Source organism: Gorilla gorilla, chromosome 4 (assembly GCF_029281585.2).
Source record: "Gorilla gorilla gorilla isolate KB3781 chromosome 4, NHGRI_mGorGor1-v2.1_pri, whole genome shotgun sequence".
NCBI lineage: Eukaryota > Metazoa > Chordata > Mammalia > Primates > Hominidae > Gorilla > Gorilla gorilla.
This window is the reverse complement of record NC_073228.2, coordinates 28257504-28274279: the sequence shown is the minus strand read 5'-3', so window position 1 is coordinate 28274279 and position 16776 is coordinate 28257504. Positions and strand designations below refer to the sequence as shown.

Below are 16776 nucleotides of genomic sequence, written 5' to 3'. Positions count from 1 at the left end.
CATCATTTTATGCTTTACTACACAGAATCACTTCTCATAGACTATGGAAGATTTGCTGGTTTTAGATGAAGCATCTGGATGTACATCACCATTACTTTTCCAATAAAACAGACATTCTTGGGACAGTAGTCAGGGGAGGATTACCTGTCAAATGTCATTCGTCTCAGGCCTTGCCTGACTTAAGTCTGCAATAGCTTGCCTCTTACCCTCTTGCTTGCTTTTCATAGCACTTTTGCTACCTGGAATTACATGATTTAGTTTTTCTTTCTCCTGGGCCAGACTGTGAACTCTGAGTATGGCTGCGTCTGATTCCATTACTGTATCCTTAGCACCTTAGAGCAGTTACTGGCACAAAATAGGCACTCAGTATATTTTGACTTAGTGATCACTCTAGTAGTGCTGTGAGAGCTTGATAATAAAGTTTTTTTTTTGTTTTGTTTTGTTTTGTTTTTGTTTTTTTAAGACAGCGTCTCGCTCTGTTGTCCAGGCTGGAGTGCAGTGGCGCGATCTCGGCTCACTGCAGCCTCCGTGTCCTGGGTTCAAGAGATTCTCCTGCCTCAGCCTCCTAAGCAGCTGGAACTACGGGTGCGTGCCATCACGCCTGGCTAATTTTTGTGTTTTTAGTAGAGATGGGGTTTCACCATGTTGGCCAGGATGGTCTTGATCTCCTGACCTTGTGATCCGTCTGCCTCGGCCTCCCAATAATCAGAAATTTTTTTTTAGGAAATAATTGCAGTAGTGGAGGTGGAGATGGAAAGGCAGGTATTCATGAGGGATGTCCCTCATAGTACTGGGCACATAACAAAATCATCAGTGGTTATTGGTCAGTATAAAACAATGGATGTTATTACTAAGAACCACCTAGGGTTGTTCTTTTTTAAGCAAATACTCATTAAACTTTGTTTATGGCTCTATTCAGCTAATTCTTTTCAAATTAGGTATTTCAAAAGGGTTCTTTTTTAAATTTTTATTTTTTGGCACCCCAGCAGGAAATGAAGAAATCTTTTTTAAGAGAAAAAATACAAAAATACAGTTGAATTTCCCCAAGTGTGTTTTTTTTGTTTGTTTTGTTTTTGTTTTTTTGAGATGCAGTCTCACTCTGTCACCCAGGCTGGAGTGCATTGGCATGATCTCAGCCCACTGCAACCTCCGACTCCTGGGTTCAGGCCATCCTCCCACCTCAACCTCCCGAATAGCTGGGGCTACAGGTGCACGCCACCACACCTGGGTAATTTTTGTGTTTTTTGTAGAAATCAGGTTTTGCATTGTTGTCCAGGCTGACCTCTAACTCCTGAGCTCGAGCCATCCTCCTGCCTTGGCTTCCCAAAGTGCTGGGATTGCAGTTGTGAGCCACTGTGCCCACCTCATTTTGTTTTCTTCTTTTGCTACTATCACCACAATCTAGCCACAGAACACTTTTCATCTTGTAAAACTGAAATTCTGTGCCCATTAAACAATAACACCCTATTCTCCCCTCCTCGCAGCCCCTGGCAACCACTCTTCTACTCTGTGTCTCTGAGTTTGACTATTCTAGGTATCTCTTTTTTTTTTCTTTTTGTTTTCTTTGTAGAGATGGGGTCTCGCTGTGTTGCCCAGGCTGGTCTCAAACTCCTGGCCTCAAGCCATCCTCCTGCTTCCCAGAGTACTGGGAATATAGGTGTAAGCCACTGCATCTGCCTCTTTTATTTTTTTAGTAACCAAATAGAAATTTGGGTGGCTATCTTTTGCTTCTTCTGTCAGCTATACTCCCACAAACCTCTGTGATTGTCAAGGTTCAGTAGCCATGTACACTACATGGTTTAATAGTAGGAAAAACTGCCGGGCACGGTGGCTCACGCTTGTAATCCCAGCACTTTGGGAGGCCGAGGCAGGCAGATCACTGGCGGTCGGGAGTTTGAGACCAGCCTGACCAACATGGAGAAACCCCATCTCTCCTAAAAATACAAAATTAGCCAGGCGTGGTGGCACATGCCTGTAATTCCAGCTACTTGGGAGGCTGAGGCAGGAGAATCACTTGAACCTGGGAGGCGGAGGTTGCGGTGAGCTGAGATTGCGCCATTGCACTTCAGCCTGGGCAACAAGAGCGAAACTCTGTCTCAAAAAAAAAAAGAAAAAAAAAGTAGGAAAAACTGTTGTCAAGAGACTTAAGTAATGATCCATTGAGGATGATCTGGCTTAGATTTAATCAGGAAGGGTGGTTAGCTAGATAACAAGGTTTCTAGTAATAAAAGACAGTTTTCATAAATACTGGGATGAATTTTGGAGAGCCTGAATACATTACATTTATTCATACAGCAAAATTTTTTGAGTACTATGCAGACACCAAGGATATAGTGCTGGACAAATTGAGTGAAGTCTATGCCCTCATAGATCTAACATTCTACTCAGGGTATATAGAAAGCACAGTTCCTTGGCCTTCCTAGAGTCAGGAATTGAGGGACAATGAGCTGTGTGTTCTAGATGAGCTAGGGAAAGGATCGCTTTTCCAGCTTGCTAAGTCTTGAGAGCCAGTAAGCAACCCTCACCTGCCCAAGGTCTCACTGCCTGCCTGTTTATGGCAGGAGTTGATTTGCTGCTTTTGTAATATGAACCTTTTGATTATTTAATAGGGCTGATTCATAGTCATGTTTGTTCTTTTCACTCCTTCCCTCTAGTTTTGGGGGAAGAGTGAGTTACTCCTGTTGTTAAAAGTTTTGATTGTGTCTGGTCTTCTCTGGAAATCCTATGACTTTTTTCTGTCATTTTGCATCTTCAGTTTTTCAGACTTTACTGGTTTTTCCCCTTTAGCATATAAACATGCCTATGTTTCTTTAAAAAATAAAATTTCTGTAGTTAATGCTTCACTTTCTCCTTCCTATCATTGATAAACAGCCTACAAAGTACTCTTGACTCCTCTTGACCTAGTCTTCATCTTCTACCACTTACTTGCCAGGTACTCCTCAACCCTGTCCCTACTGCTCCATTGAAACTGCTTTCACTGATGACTCCTGGTTGCCTATACAACAGAAGCATTTTAGTTCTTTTTGTTTTGTTTTTTTGAGACAGAGTCTTGCACTCTCGCCCAGGCTGGAGTGTAGTAGCTGGATCTTGGCTCACTGCAAGCTCCACCTCCCAGGTTCATGCCTTTCTGCTGCCTCAGCCTCCTGAGTAGCCGAAACTACAGGTGCCAGCCACCACGTCCAGCTAATTTTTTGTATTTTTAGTAGAGACGGGGTTTCGCCGTGTTAGCCAGGATGGTCTTGATCTCCTGACCTTGTGATCCGCCTGCCTTGGCCTCCCAAAGTGCTGGGATTACAGGCGTGAGCCACCGTGCCTGGCGCATTTTAGTTCTTAACTTACCTAACTTCTCTTTAGTTTTCTGCCTATAGAGCTTCTTTCTCCTCACCTGTGTTCCTCCTTGTCTCCCCTTCCTTCTTTCCCCCTCTTCTTTCTTTCCTTTCCCCAATCCCTGTTCCATCTGAAGTTTCCATGTAAGCTTCTCTTTTTCTGCCCATTCCTAAATAGTGATGTATGTTAAGAATTGTCTTACTGGGCCGGACGTGGTGGCTCACGCCTGTAATCCTAGCACTTTGGGAGGCCGAGACAGGTGGATCACGAGGCCAGGAGATCGAGACCATCCTGGCTAACATGGTGAAACCCCGTCTCTACTAAAAATACAAAAAATTAGCCGGGCCTGGTGGCAGGCGCCTGTAGTCCCAGCTACTGGGGAGGCTGAGGCAGGAGAATGGTGTGAACCCGGGAGGCGGAGCTTGCAGTGAGCCGAGATCGTGCCACTGCACTCCAGCCTGGGCGACAGAGTGAGACTCTGTCTCAAAAAATAAAAATAAAAAAAGAATTGTCTTACCAGCTGGGCGCAGTGGATCACGAGGTCAGGAGTTTGAGACCAGCCTGGCCAACATGGTGAAACCTGTCTCTACTAAAAAATACAAAAATTAGCCGGGCACGGTGGTGCGTGCTTGTAATCCCAGCTACTCGGGAGGCTGAGGCAGGAGAATTGCTTGAACTCGGGAGGCGGAGGTTGCAATGAGCCAAGATCGTGCCATTGCCCTCCAGCTCTGGGCGACAGAGCAAGACTCCGTCTTGGGGAGAAAAGAAAGAATTGTCTTACTTCTTTTCTCACTCTGCATCGTCTCTCTGCTAGCTTATTTACATCAGTAACCTCAAATGCAAATGGCTTACATCAAATCTGTAGCTCACTCCAGACCCCTCTCTGCAGTTACTGCCCCTGCTTGTCATCTCTACTCAGCTGTCTCATAGATACTGAACTCACCTTCTGCCTGATTTTGCAAGCCTGGTTCTTTTGGGTTTCCATCTCCATTAGTGGCTCCAAGTTCACCCAGTCTTTAAAGCCAGAAACTTCTGAAGTTATTCTAGACTCTTCTTCCTTAGATTCCACACCAATTACTGGTCACACAATCCTAATTGATCTTTCCTCAGATATCTAAATAAATAACTCAGATCCATCCCCCATTTCTCCTTTCCCACAGGTGCTTTCTTAGTTCAGAATTTTGTCGCTTTATACCTGCGTTGCTGCAACAGCCTCCTAACTACTTTCCTTGCCTCTACCATGAGTATCTCTCATTCTGTCTTTCAAAAACACTGATCTGAAAATTTCCCTTCTGTGTAAAATTAACTATTCTTTGTAGCTGGCAGAATACAGTTTTGTATGGTATGTCGTTAGCATAGCCTTCTAAGCTGTTCATCTTGGCCCTGCCTGTCTTTCTGAACCTGTGTCCTGCAAATTTCCCAAATGTCCTACTGAACTCTAGCTTTACTGACTTTCATGTTCTCTGTGGTAGCACTTAACAGATCCTTCCATCTGAAATGCCCTTCTTTAATGCCTCTTTGATCTAATGCCTCTTGAGGTTTCAAGATTTAACATGTCATCTCTCAGAACACTTATATGCCTTTGCTCCCGCTCATGGACCACCAGTGAATGCACTCTGTATAGTACGTCTGTTAGAACGCATCATGTTGTTTTCAGCTGCCTCAGACTGCACTGTCTACTCCTTGAGAACAGGGACTGTATCTTTCATGTATGAATGCCTAGCACATACTATCTGACCTTCTCAGCAAGCTTTCAGTAAACCATTGAAAGTTTTCCTGCTAGGAGATTGTGTGATTCTTAAAATCCACCTGAACGTAAATGTCTTTCCACTATCGTTTCTTTGTCTGCCTTCTCATCCTTATGGCTTATTAGCTCCTTGTTATACATTGTATACACTAGGAAAAATGAGATTAAAATTGAGCCCATCATTTTTGTTGCTTGGGAACAGCTCTTGTAAAGACAGGCTTATAGATTAGTTTAAAAACGTGAGATGCTGAAATTTTCTTGCTTGTAAAGATTCTTACTAAATTTCATCGCACTGGAATTATGTTGATTCCTTGATTGAAGGAATCCCCTTATGGGATTCCTAAAGACAGCAGGAGATGAAGTTCAGGTAAATTAGTACTTACTAAATACATACCTTAGTCATTCTCACTGTTAGAGAAGGAGGTCCAAAATGAGTAAAGACAGTTTCTATCTGGAGTTAAGGGTCTAAGTAGAGATTGATGTGGTGTAATTCAAGTTTAATACTAAGCAGCCTGGGTGCCGTGGCTCACACCTGTAATCCCAGCACTTTGGGAGGCCAAGGTGGTTGGATTGATTGAGGTCGGGAGTTCAAGACCAGCCTGGCTAACATAACGAAACCCCATCTCTACTAAAAATACAAAAAATTAGCTGAGCCTGGTGGCACACGCCTGTAATCCCAGCTACTCGGGAGGCTGAGACAGGATAATCACTTGAACCAGGGAGGCAGAGGTTGCAGTGAGCTAAGATTGTACCACTGCACTCCAGGCTGGGAGGCAGAGTGAAGCTGTCTCCCAAAAAAACAAACAGACAAACAAAAACCTTAAAACTAAGCAAACAACTAAGTGCTGTGTATAATAGCAGTTGAACAAAAAACCTATGAAGTATATATAGACAAGGGGCATAGAACAGTGCATGTTTCTGATCTCTTCGACAATGTTACTATAATAAACAGTTTTTGGAATTTTTTTCCACCCTGGCTTCAAAGCTAGTGGAAATTAAAATTAAAGTAAACATTTTAATTTTTCTTACTAATGGTAAACAAAATAAAAATCAAATAGCTGCTGTTAACATTTTGATAAACAGCCTGTCAGCTGTCTCTGTATATATAACTCATGGTTTTTACATAAATTAAATCATACTACCCACCTTGTTTTATGCCCTTATTTTACTCAATGTGTAATGGATACTTTTTCATTAATGTAAGTAGTAGTTAAAATTTTTAGGCCAGGCAAGGTGGTGTGAGTCATGTCTGTTAATTCCAGCACTTTAGGAGACTGAGGTGGGAGGACTGGTTGAGGCCAGGATTTCGAGACCAGCCTAGGCAACATAGTGAGACCACAAAAAATTAAAATAAAAACCCAGGCATGGTGGCTCATGTTTGTAGTTCCAGCTACTCAGGAGGCTGAGGTGGGAGGATCACTTGAGCCCAGGAGTTCATGGCTGCAGTGAGCTGCAATCAGACCACTGTAATGCAGCCTGGGTGACAGCAAGAACTTGTCTTAAAAAAAAAAATTTTTTTTAAACTCAGAATGCATTTTCCTTTGAGCAATTGCATTTTAAAACTTGTTCCTAAGGAAATAATTGAAGGTATGCACAAAGATGTAGCTATAATGATGTTTTGCAACATTGTGTTACCAGTATTATACTGTCAAGTAGTGAAGAAATAGATATCTATTGACATTAAACAATATCACAGTATATCATTAGGTGAAGAAATCACTAATTAAGACAATATGTACAGTATGGTTTCAATTTTTAATTTGTATATACACGTGCATACAAGTAGCAAAAAATAGAACAAAACTACATATCTGGGAGAGGAAATTTCAGGTAGTTTTAAATTTTGTTCTTTTTTGCTTTCTGCTTTTCTGTAAAACTTAGGTAAGTTGTATCATTAAAAAGGGTTCTTGGGGGCCAGGTGCAGGGGCTCATGCCTGTAATCCCAGCACTTTGGGAGGCTGAGGTGGGTGGATCACTTGAGGCCAGGAGTTCCAGACCAGCCCATCTCTACTAAAAATACAAAATATTAGCTGGATGTGGTGGTGCACACTTGTAATCCCAGCTACCCAGGAGGCTGAGGCATGAGAATCACTTGAACCCAGGCGACAGAGGTTGCAGCAAGCCGAGATCGGGCCACTGCACTCCAGCCTGGGCGACAGATCAAGGCTCTGTCTCAAAAAACAAAAAACAAAAAAATGTTTTTTGGGCCAGGTGCAGTGGCTTATGCCTGTAATCCCAGCACTTAGGGAGGCAGATGTGAGAGGGGGGTCTCTTGAGGCTAGGAGTTTGAGACCAGCCTGGACAACATCACAAGACCCTGTTCCTTAAAAAAAAAAAAAAAAAAAAAAAAAAAAAGGTTTTTGGAGCCAAGACTAATGTAAGGTATTGTTTGTAAATTGATTTTATCAATGCACAAGAAATTTCTTTGTAACTCTTAACCCCAGGCTAACTGAATACTTCAGGCAACATGTCAGTGAATCATAGTTTCTTCCTGGATAGTGTTTCTGTTGGGCAGTTGTTCAATAAATACATGGTTCATAGTACCTTTCCTTCAGACGTGAATACATAGATACTGTCTACAAATAACTGATCTTTTAAGTTTTGATTCTTTGATTCCTCCAGATGTCATTACCAGAGGATAACCTCTAGTTTTTGGAGAGTCTTGGCTGATAGCACCTCAGTCTTTCATATAAGGATGAAGATATTTAGTCTTTTCATATCTCCAATGGCCTTGCACATATCAGATTCCTCAAAATATTTCTTTTTATGAGTATTTTTGTCAGCTTAATAAGATGTTAATTAGGCAAATCCTTTTGGAGGGGATGATATTAAATACTGCATTCTGGTTTATATTGAGATCCCAATAAAATTAAAACAATTTCTTCAGTGTTTTAGAAAATATAATCATTTGTTGAGGCTAGCATGGTGTGTATCTGAAATACAATGTCAACTTTTGTGGGTTTTGTTTTTGTTTTTTTAAGGGACATGATTTCACTATGTTGCCCAGGCTGGAATACAGTGGCTATTCACAGGCAGGATCATAGCACACTGTAACCTTGAACTCCTGGGCTCAAGCAGTTTACCTGCCTCAGCCTCCTGAATAGCTGGGCTGGAAATGAATCTGTTAATGAGATGGATTTTCTTTTCTTGTCTTTTCTTTTTTAATATAAAAAGAGACAATCTCTGTCACCCAGGCTTGAGTGCAGTGGCGTGATCATAGCTCAGTGTAATCTGGAACTCCTGGGTTCAAGTAGTCTTCCTGCCTAAGCCTCCCAAGTAGTTGGCATTACTGGCCTGGGCCACTCTCCTGACTACAGTGTTATAGTTTTAATTGAGAAGCTAAAATTTAAAATAAAATTTTAGGTGGAGGTTGGAAGAGACATACAACTCAGTGGGGCTATATATTTCTTTTTTGTTTTTGAGACAGAGTCTTGCTGTGTCGCCCAGGCTGGAGTGCAGTGGCACGATCTCAGCTCACTGCAACCTCCGCCTCTCGGATTCAAGTGATTCTTATGCCTCAGCCTCCCAAGTAGCTGGGACCACAGGCATGTGCCACCACGCCCGGCCAATTTTTGTATTTTTAGTACAGAAGGGTTTTCACCGTATTGGCCAGGCTGGTCTTGAACTCCTGACCTCATGGTCCACCTGCCTTGGCCTCCCAAAGTGCTGGGATTACAGGTGTGACCCACCGCGCCTGGCCCTTGGGGCTATACACTTTTTTAAGTTTAATTTATATTTGTGTATCTTATTCCTAACAGGTCAGTCATTGGCACCATGAACTGGAATAAAGGTGGTCCTGGCACTAAGCGAGGATTTGGCTTTGGAGGTTTTGCCATCAGTGCTGGGAAAAAGGAGGAACCCAAACTCCCACAGCAGTCCCACAGTGCCTTTGGGGCAACCAGCTCTTCTTCTGGATTTGGAAAGTCAGCTCCACCACAGCTTCCTTCTTTCTACAAAATTGGATCTAAGCGGGCCAACTTTGATGAAGAAAATGCGTAAGTGGTAATTCCTGGTAGTGTAGCAAAGTTTGGACTTTGATATATTCATTCTATCAGCAGAAATTGAGGCAAAGAAACTTTGTTTCTCAAATAATAATGACTTCTTAAATTATGTGTCTCGCTGAATTCCATTGTTCCTAATAAGTTAAATTATCAGGTTTACTCATTTGTAAGGAATGTAATACCTGTGGTGGTACTTATAACTTTACTCATTCAGTGTTACATCCTACTGGGCTGTTGCTCAATGTGGGATTAGAAGCCATTGAAACAGGCTGGGCGTGGTAGCTGGGCGTGGTGGCTCACACCTGTAATCCCAGCACTCTGGGAGTCCGAGACGGGTGGATCATCTGACGTCAGGAGTTCGAGAACAGCCTGGCCAATATGGTGAAACCCTGTCTACTAAAAATACAAAACATTAGCCAGGCGTGGTGGTGCACGCCTGTAATCCCAACTACTCAGGAGGAGGCTGAGGCAGGAGAATCGCTTGAACCCGGGAGGCACAGGTTGCAGTGAGCCAAGATGATGCCATTGCACTCCAACCTGGGTGACAGAGCAAGACTCCCATCTCAGAAAAGAACCAAAAAGCCATTGAAACATAAATATGGCTGAAGAGTTTTATATAATTCATGTGGTTTTTGGTGGTGGTTTTTTTTTTTTTTTATTTTTTTTTGGAGGCAGAGTTTTGCTCGTCACCCAGGCTGGAGTATAATGGCGCAATCTCGGCTCACCGCAACTTCCACCTCTCGAGTTCAAGTGATTCTCCAGCCTCACCCTCCTGTGTAGGTGGGATTACAGGCATGCACCACCATGCTAGGCTAATTTTTATATTATTAGTAGAGACGGGGTTTCACCATGTTGGCCAGGCTGGTCTCAAACTCCTGACCTCAGGTGAACCGCCCGCCTCGGCCTCCCAAAGTGCTGGGATTACATGCATGAGCTACTGCGCCTGGCCTGGTGGTCTTTACTGCAGTCTTTTACTGACACCATATAAATTGTTTAGTAAACACAGGCCGTTGTCAGAACTGATGGAAATACAAGCTTGCTTCAACATCTAAGTCTTTTTTTTTTTTTTTTTTTGAGATGGAGTCTCTCTCACCCAGGCTGGAATGCAGTAGTGCGATCTTGGCTCACTGCAACCTCCGCCTCCCAGATTCAAGTGATTCTCCTGCCTCAGCCTCCCAAGTAGCTGGGACTACAGGCGCGTGCCACCATGCCCAGCTAATTTTTTGTATTTTTAGTACAGACGGGGTTTCACCGTGTTAGCCACAATGGTCTCGATCTCCTGACCTCGTGATCCGCCCGCCTTAGCCTCCCAAACTGCTGGGATTATACAGGCGTGAGCCACCGGGCCCAGGCTACATCTAAGTCTTCAAAACTAGTATGTTGGAACATCTGATAGTGGTAGAAAAATCTACTCACATTTTTCCCATAGTTCTCATAATTGGTAAATGCTTTTTACCAATTACCATTTTTAACTTGCTGATATAATAATGTGGTTAGAAAAGGCTGGGATTTAAGGGGTTGAGTTCTAATTTTTATACAAAATATCTCTCTTTGCTGAATCTGAAGAAATCTCTTGTTGCTATTATTTCCAAGCTGATTGTGACACTGCTTCACTGCTTGAGGTTTTTTTTGTTTTGTTTTGTTTTTGTTGTTGTTGTTTTGAGATAGGGTCTCACTCTGTCACCCAGGCTGGAGTGGAGTGGTGCGATCAAGGCTCACTGCAGTCTCGACCTCCCAGGCTAAAGCAGTTAAGCAGTTCTCCCACCTCAGCCTCCTGAGTAGCTAGGACCATAGGCACATGCCACCACACCCTGCTAATTTTTTATTCTTTTTTTTTTTCTTTTTTGAGATGGAGTCTCACTGTCTCACCCAGGCTAGAGTGCAGTGGCGTGATCTAGGCTCACAGCAACCTCCACTTCCTGGGTTCAAGTGACTCTGCTGCCTCGGCCTCCCATGTAGCTGGGATTACAGGTGCCTGCCACCACACCCAGCTGATTTTTGTATTTTTAGTAGAAACGCGGTTTCACCAGGTTGGCCAGGCTGGCCTCGAACTCCTGACCTCAGGTGATCCACCCGCCTCAGCCTCCCAAAATGCTGGAATTAAAGGCCTGAGCCACCATGCCTGGCCAATTTTTTATTCTTTTGTAGAGACAGGGTCTTGCTTTGTTGCCCAGGCTGGTCTGAAACTCTTGGGCTCAAGTGATCCTCCCGTCTTGGCCTCCCAAAGTGCTGGGATTATAGGTGTGAGCCACTGCACCCAGCAGATTTTAATTGGAAAAAAAAGCTTCTAAAAGACATTTAATTTTTTTTTTTTTTTTTTTTTGAGACAGAGTTTCGCTCTTGTTGCCCAGGCTGGAGTGCAATGGCGTGATCTAGGCTCACAGCAAACTCTGCCTCCTGGGTTGAAGCAATTCTCCTGTCTCAGCCTCCTTAGTAGCTGGGATTACAGACATGTGCCACCACGCCTGGCTAATTTTGTATTTTTAGTAGAGACAGGGATTCTCTGTGTTGGCCAGGCTGGTTTCAAACTCCTAACCTCAGGTGATCTGCCTGCCTCAGCCTCCCAAATTGTTGGGATTACAAGCGTGAGCCACTGCACCTGGCCAAAATATTTTGAAAGTACACAGTAATATTTTAGAAAGCTGACATGTTATTTAGGAGTCAAATATACAAGTAGTGTTTAAGTTTTAGCAAAGTCAGAGATCATTATTCTTTTTTTTTTTTTTTTTTCACTTTTTAAATATATCTTTTTTTTTTTTTTTTTTATTGATCATTCTTGGGTGTTTCTCGCAGAGGGGGATTTGGCAGGGTTACAGGACAATAGTGGAGGGAAGGTCGGCAGATAAGCAAGTGAACAAAGTTCTCTGGTTTTCCTAGGCAGAGGACCCTGCGGCCTTCCGCAGTGTTTGTGTCCCTGGGTACTTGAGATTAGGGAGTGGTGATGGCTCTTAACGAGCATGCTGCCTTCAAGCATCTGTTTAACAAAGCACATCTTGCACCGCCCTTAATCCATTCAACCCTGAGTGGATACAGCACATGTTTCAGAGAGCACAGGGTTGGGGGTAGGGTCACAGATCAACAGGATCCCAAGGCAGAAGAATTTTTTCTTAGTACAGAACAAAATGAAAAGTCTCCCATGTCTACCTCTTTCCACACAGACACGGCAACCATCCAATTTCTCAATCTTTTCCCCACCTTTCCCCCCTTTCCATTCCACAAAACCGCCATTGTCATCATGACCCGTTCTCAATGAGCTGTTGGGTACACCTCCCAGACGGGGTGGTGGCCGGGCAGAGGGGCTCCTCACTTCCCAGTAGGGGCGGCCGGGCAGAGGTGCCCCTCACCTCCCGGACGGGGCAGCTGGCCGGGCAGGGGGCTGACCACCCCCACCTCCCTCCTGGACGGGGCGGCTGGCCGGCCAGAGGGGCTCCTCACTTCCCAGTAGGGGCGGCCGGGCAGAGGCGCCCCTCACCTCCCGGATGGGGCGGCTGGCCAGGCGGGGGGCCGAACCCCCACCTCCCTCCCGGACAGGGCGGCAGGCTGGGCGGTGGGCTGACCCCCCCACCTCCCTCCCGGACGGGGTGGCTGGCCAGGCGGGGGGCTGACCCCCCACCTCCCTCCCGGACAGGGCGGCAAGCTGGGTGGTGGGCTGACCCCCCCACCTCCCTCCCGGACGGGGCGGCTGGCCGGGCTGAGGGGCTCCTCACTTCCCAGTAGGGGCGGCCGGGCAGAGGCGCCCCTCATCTCCCGGACGGGGCGGCTGGCCGGGCGGGGGGCTGACTCCCCCACCTCCCTCCCGGACGGGGCGGCTGGCCGGGCGGGGGGCTGACCCCCCCCCACCTCCCTCCCGGACAGGGCGGCTGGCCGGGCGGGGGGCTGACCCCCCCACCTCCCTCCCGGACGGAGCGGCTGGCCGGGCAGAGGGGCTCCTCACTTCCCAGTAGGGGCGGCCGGGCAGAGGCGCCCCTCACCTCTCGGACCGGGTGGCCGGCCAGGCGGGGGGCCGAACCCCCACCTCCCTCCCGGACAGGGCGGCAGGCTGGGCGGTGGGCTAACCCCCCCACCTCCCTCCTGGACGGGGCGGCTGGCCGGACGGGGCGGCTGGCCGGGCGGGGGGCTGACCCCCCCACCTCCCTCCCGGACGGGGCGGCTGGCCGGGCGGGGGGCTGACCCCCCCACCTCCCTCCCGGACGGAGCGGCTGGCCGGGCAGAGGGGCTCCTCACTTCCCAGTAGGGGCGGCCGGGCAGAGGTGCCCCTCACCTCCCGGATGGGGCGGCTGGCCAGGTGGGGGGCTAACCCCCCCACCTCCCTCCCGGACGGGGCGGCTGGCGGGGTGGGGGGTTGACCCCCCTACCTCCCTTCCGGACGGGGTGGCTGGCCGGGCGGGGGGCTGACCCCCCCACCTCCCTCCCGGACGGAGCGGCTGGCCGATCAGAGGGGCTCCTCACTTCCCAGTAGGGGCGGCCGGGCAGAGGCGCCCCTCACCTCTCGGACCGGGTGGCCGGCCAGGCGGGGGTCCGAACCCCCACCTCCCTCCTGGACAGGGCGGCAGGCTGGGCGGTGGGCTAACCCCCCCACCTCCCTCCCGGACGGGGCGGCTGGCCGGGCGGGGGGCTGACCCCCCCACCTCCCTCCCGGACGAGGTGGCTGCCGGGCGGAGATGCTCCTCACTTCCCAGACGGGGTGGCTGCCGGGCGGAGGGGCTCCTCACTTCTCGGGCGGGGCGGCTGCCGGGCGGAGGGGCTCCTCACTTCTCAGACAGGGCGGTTGCCAGGCAGAGGGTCTCCTCACTTCTCAGACGGGGCGGCCGGGCAGAGACGCTCCTCACATCCTGGACGGGGCGGCAGGGCAGAGGTGCTCCCCACATCTCAGATGATGGGCGGCCGGGCAGAGCCGCTCCTCACTTCCCAGATGTGATGGCGGCCGGGAAGAGGCGCTCCTTGTTTCCTAGATGGGATGGCGGCCGGGCAGAGAGGCTCCTCACTTTCCAGACTGGGCAGCCAGGCAGAGGGGCTCCTCACTTTCCAGACTGGGCAGCCAGGCAGAGGGGCTCCTCACATCCCGGACGATGGGCGGCCAGGCGGAGACGCTCCTCACTTCCCAGACGGGGCGGCAGCCGGGCAGAGGCTGCAATCTCGGCACTTTGGGAGGCCAAGGCAGGCGGCTGGGAGGTGGTTGTAGCGAGCCGAGATCACGCCACTGCACTCCAGCCTGGGCACCATTGAGCACTGAGTTAACCAGACTGTCTGCAATCCCGGCACCTCGGGAGGCCGAGGCTGGCAGATCACTCGCGGTTAGGAGCTGGAGACCAGCCTGGCCGACACAGCAAAACCCCGTCTCCACCAAAAAAAATACGAAAACCAGTCAGGCGTGGCGGCGCACGCCTGCAATCGCAGGGCACTCGGCAGGCTGAGGCAGGAGAATCAGGCAGGGAGGTTGCAGTGAGCTGAGATGGCAGCAGTACCGTCCAGCTTCGGCTCGGCATCAGAGGGAGACCGTGGAAAGAGGGGAGAGGGAGAGGGAGAGGGAGAGGGAGAGGGAGAGCCAGAGATCATTATTCTAAACAGCAGTTAACCAGTTCAGGCTACTTTTTCATTAGTTTAATAGAACACACTATATACAGGAGGCAGAGGTGGAAAGACTGCTTGAGCCCAGGAGTCTGAGGCTGCAGATAGCTATGTTTGCATCACTGCACATCAGCCTGTATGTCACAGTGAGACTCTGTCTCTAAAAAAACAAACAAAAAACTAAAAACCTACTATGTGAATGAATATGCATGAGTAAATATGTGTATATATGTATGCTATATATTAATGCATATATATTGCATCGTATAGTATATAGTGTGAATATGCTATTGCTACATTAGTATACATAACAGTTACTATATAAAGGAGTTGGCATAAACATATAGACTATATATTTTAGGCCAGGCACAATCGCTCACGTCTGTAATCCCAGCACTTTGGGAGGCCGAGGTGGGTGTATCACTTGAGGTCAGAAGTTTGAGACCAGCCTGGACAACATGGTGAAACCCCATCTCTACTAAAAATACAAAAATTGGTCTGGGCATGGTGGCTCACACCTGTAATCCCAGCACTTTGGAAGGCCAAGGCGGGCGGATCGCCTGAGGTCAGGAGTTAGAGACCAGCCTGGACAACGTGGCAAAACCCCATCTCTACTAAAAATACAAAAATTAGCTGGGTGTGGTGGCGGCGCATATAATCCCAGCTACTTGGGAGGCTGAGGCAGGAGAATCACTGGAACCTGGGAGGCAGAGGCTGCACTGAGTTGAGATCGTGCCACTGCACTCCAGCCTGGGCGACAGAGCAAGACTCCATCTCAAAAACAAAAAGACCACAGAAATTAACTGGGTGCAGTGGCGTGCACCTGTAATGCCAGCTACTTGGGAGACTGAGGCAGGAGAATTGCTTGAACCTGGGTGGTGGAGGTTGCAGTGACCACAGAGATCACGCCGCTGCACTGCAGCCTGGGCGACAGGGCGAGGCTGTCTCAAAAACAAAAAAGCGTATATACTATATAGTTTAGCCTATATTATTGTTACATATAGTCAGTGTTACATTAGTGTGTATATATATGTATGCATGTGTGTATATAGCATAACAGTTAAAGCTTTTAAAATAATTCCTAGGAAGACTTGAAATGCTTTAACTTTTTAAACTGCAGTTATTTAAATTAATATTTGGTTATATTACTATTTGAGTTTCAGATTAAAGTCTAAACAGTGGTTTAGTTTATAAAGAGCTGTATTGACATCCTTTTCTGAAATGTTTGTTAAAGAGAAAGTGATACCTTATCCAGCCTTTGAAGATGTCCTTTCTGAATACTTAAGTAGTATCTTAAATTATTTTGGATTGAGCATTTATTTTCTTTTTTTTTTCCTCGTTTTTTGAGAGAGTCTTGCTCTGTCGCCCAGGCTGGAGTGCAGTGGCACAATCTCAGTTCACTGCAACCTCCACCTCCTGGGTTCAAGCAGTTCTCTTGCCTCAGCCTCCCGAGTAGCTGGGATTACGGGCATGTGCAACCATGCCTGGCTAATTTTGTATTTTTAGTAGACACAGGGTTTCACCATGTTGGCTGGGCTGGTCTCAAACTCTTGACATCAAGTGATGCACCTGTCTCGGCCTCTCAAAGTGCTGGGATTAGAGGTGTGAGCCACCACGCCTGGCCTGAGCATTTATTTTCAATTCCGGAAGTTTTCTGTTGGTCCCCAGAAAATAACCCAGAATTTCTGAGGTTTTTGGTCTTAAAAGAATATCTCAAGTTTTTATTAAGGGTTATAAAGAATAAACTGAATTTCTAATGTTTCAGTAAGTTTCCTTTTGGCTGTGCACAGTGGCTCTCGCCTGTAATCTCAGTACTTTGGAGGCTGAGGAGGGCAGATCACGTAAGGTAAGGAGTTCGAGACCAGCCTGGCCAACATGGTGAAACCCCTGTCTCTACTAAAAATACAAAAATTAGCCAGGCATGGTGGCAGGTGCCTGTGATCCCAGCTACTAGGGAGGGCAAGGCAGGAGAATAGCTTGAACCCAGAAGGCGGGGGTTGCAGGGAGCCCAGATTGTGCCACTGCACTCCAGCCTGGGCAATGAGGAAAACTCTGTCTCAAAAAAAAAAAAAAAAAAAAAGTTTTCTTTTTTCCCATAGCACAGCTCTTTAATATTTGTCATATTTATCTAAC

The 16776-nt window shown here is 47.3% G+C and overlaps 1 protein-coding gene across 2 annotated transcripts in view; it reads left to right on the top strand.

Annotated features, from left to right (window-relative positions):
• DDX42 (DEAD-box helicase 42) overlaps positions 1 to 16776 on the top strand; it is a 48541-nt gene that overhangs the window by 4588 nt on the left and 27177 nt on the right. For both annotated transcript variants that reach the window (XM_055386856.2, XM_004041169.5), the window contains exon 2: positions 8833 to 9069. In XM_055386856.2, coding sequence (XP_055242831.1) covers positions 8849 to 9069 — 221 coding nt within the window. In that variant the 5' untranslated portion in view covers positions 8833 to 8848. The remainder of the gene's footprint in view (positions 1 to 8832; positions 9070 to 16776) is intronic.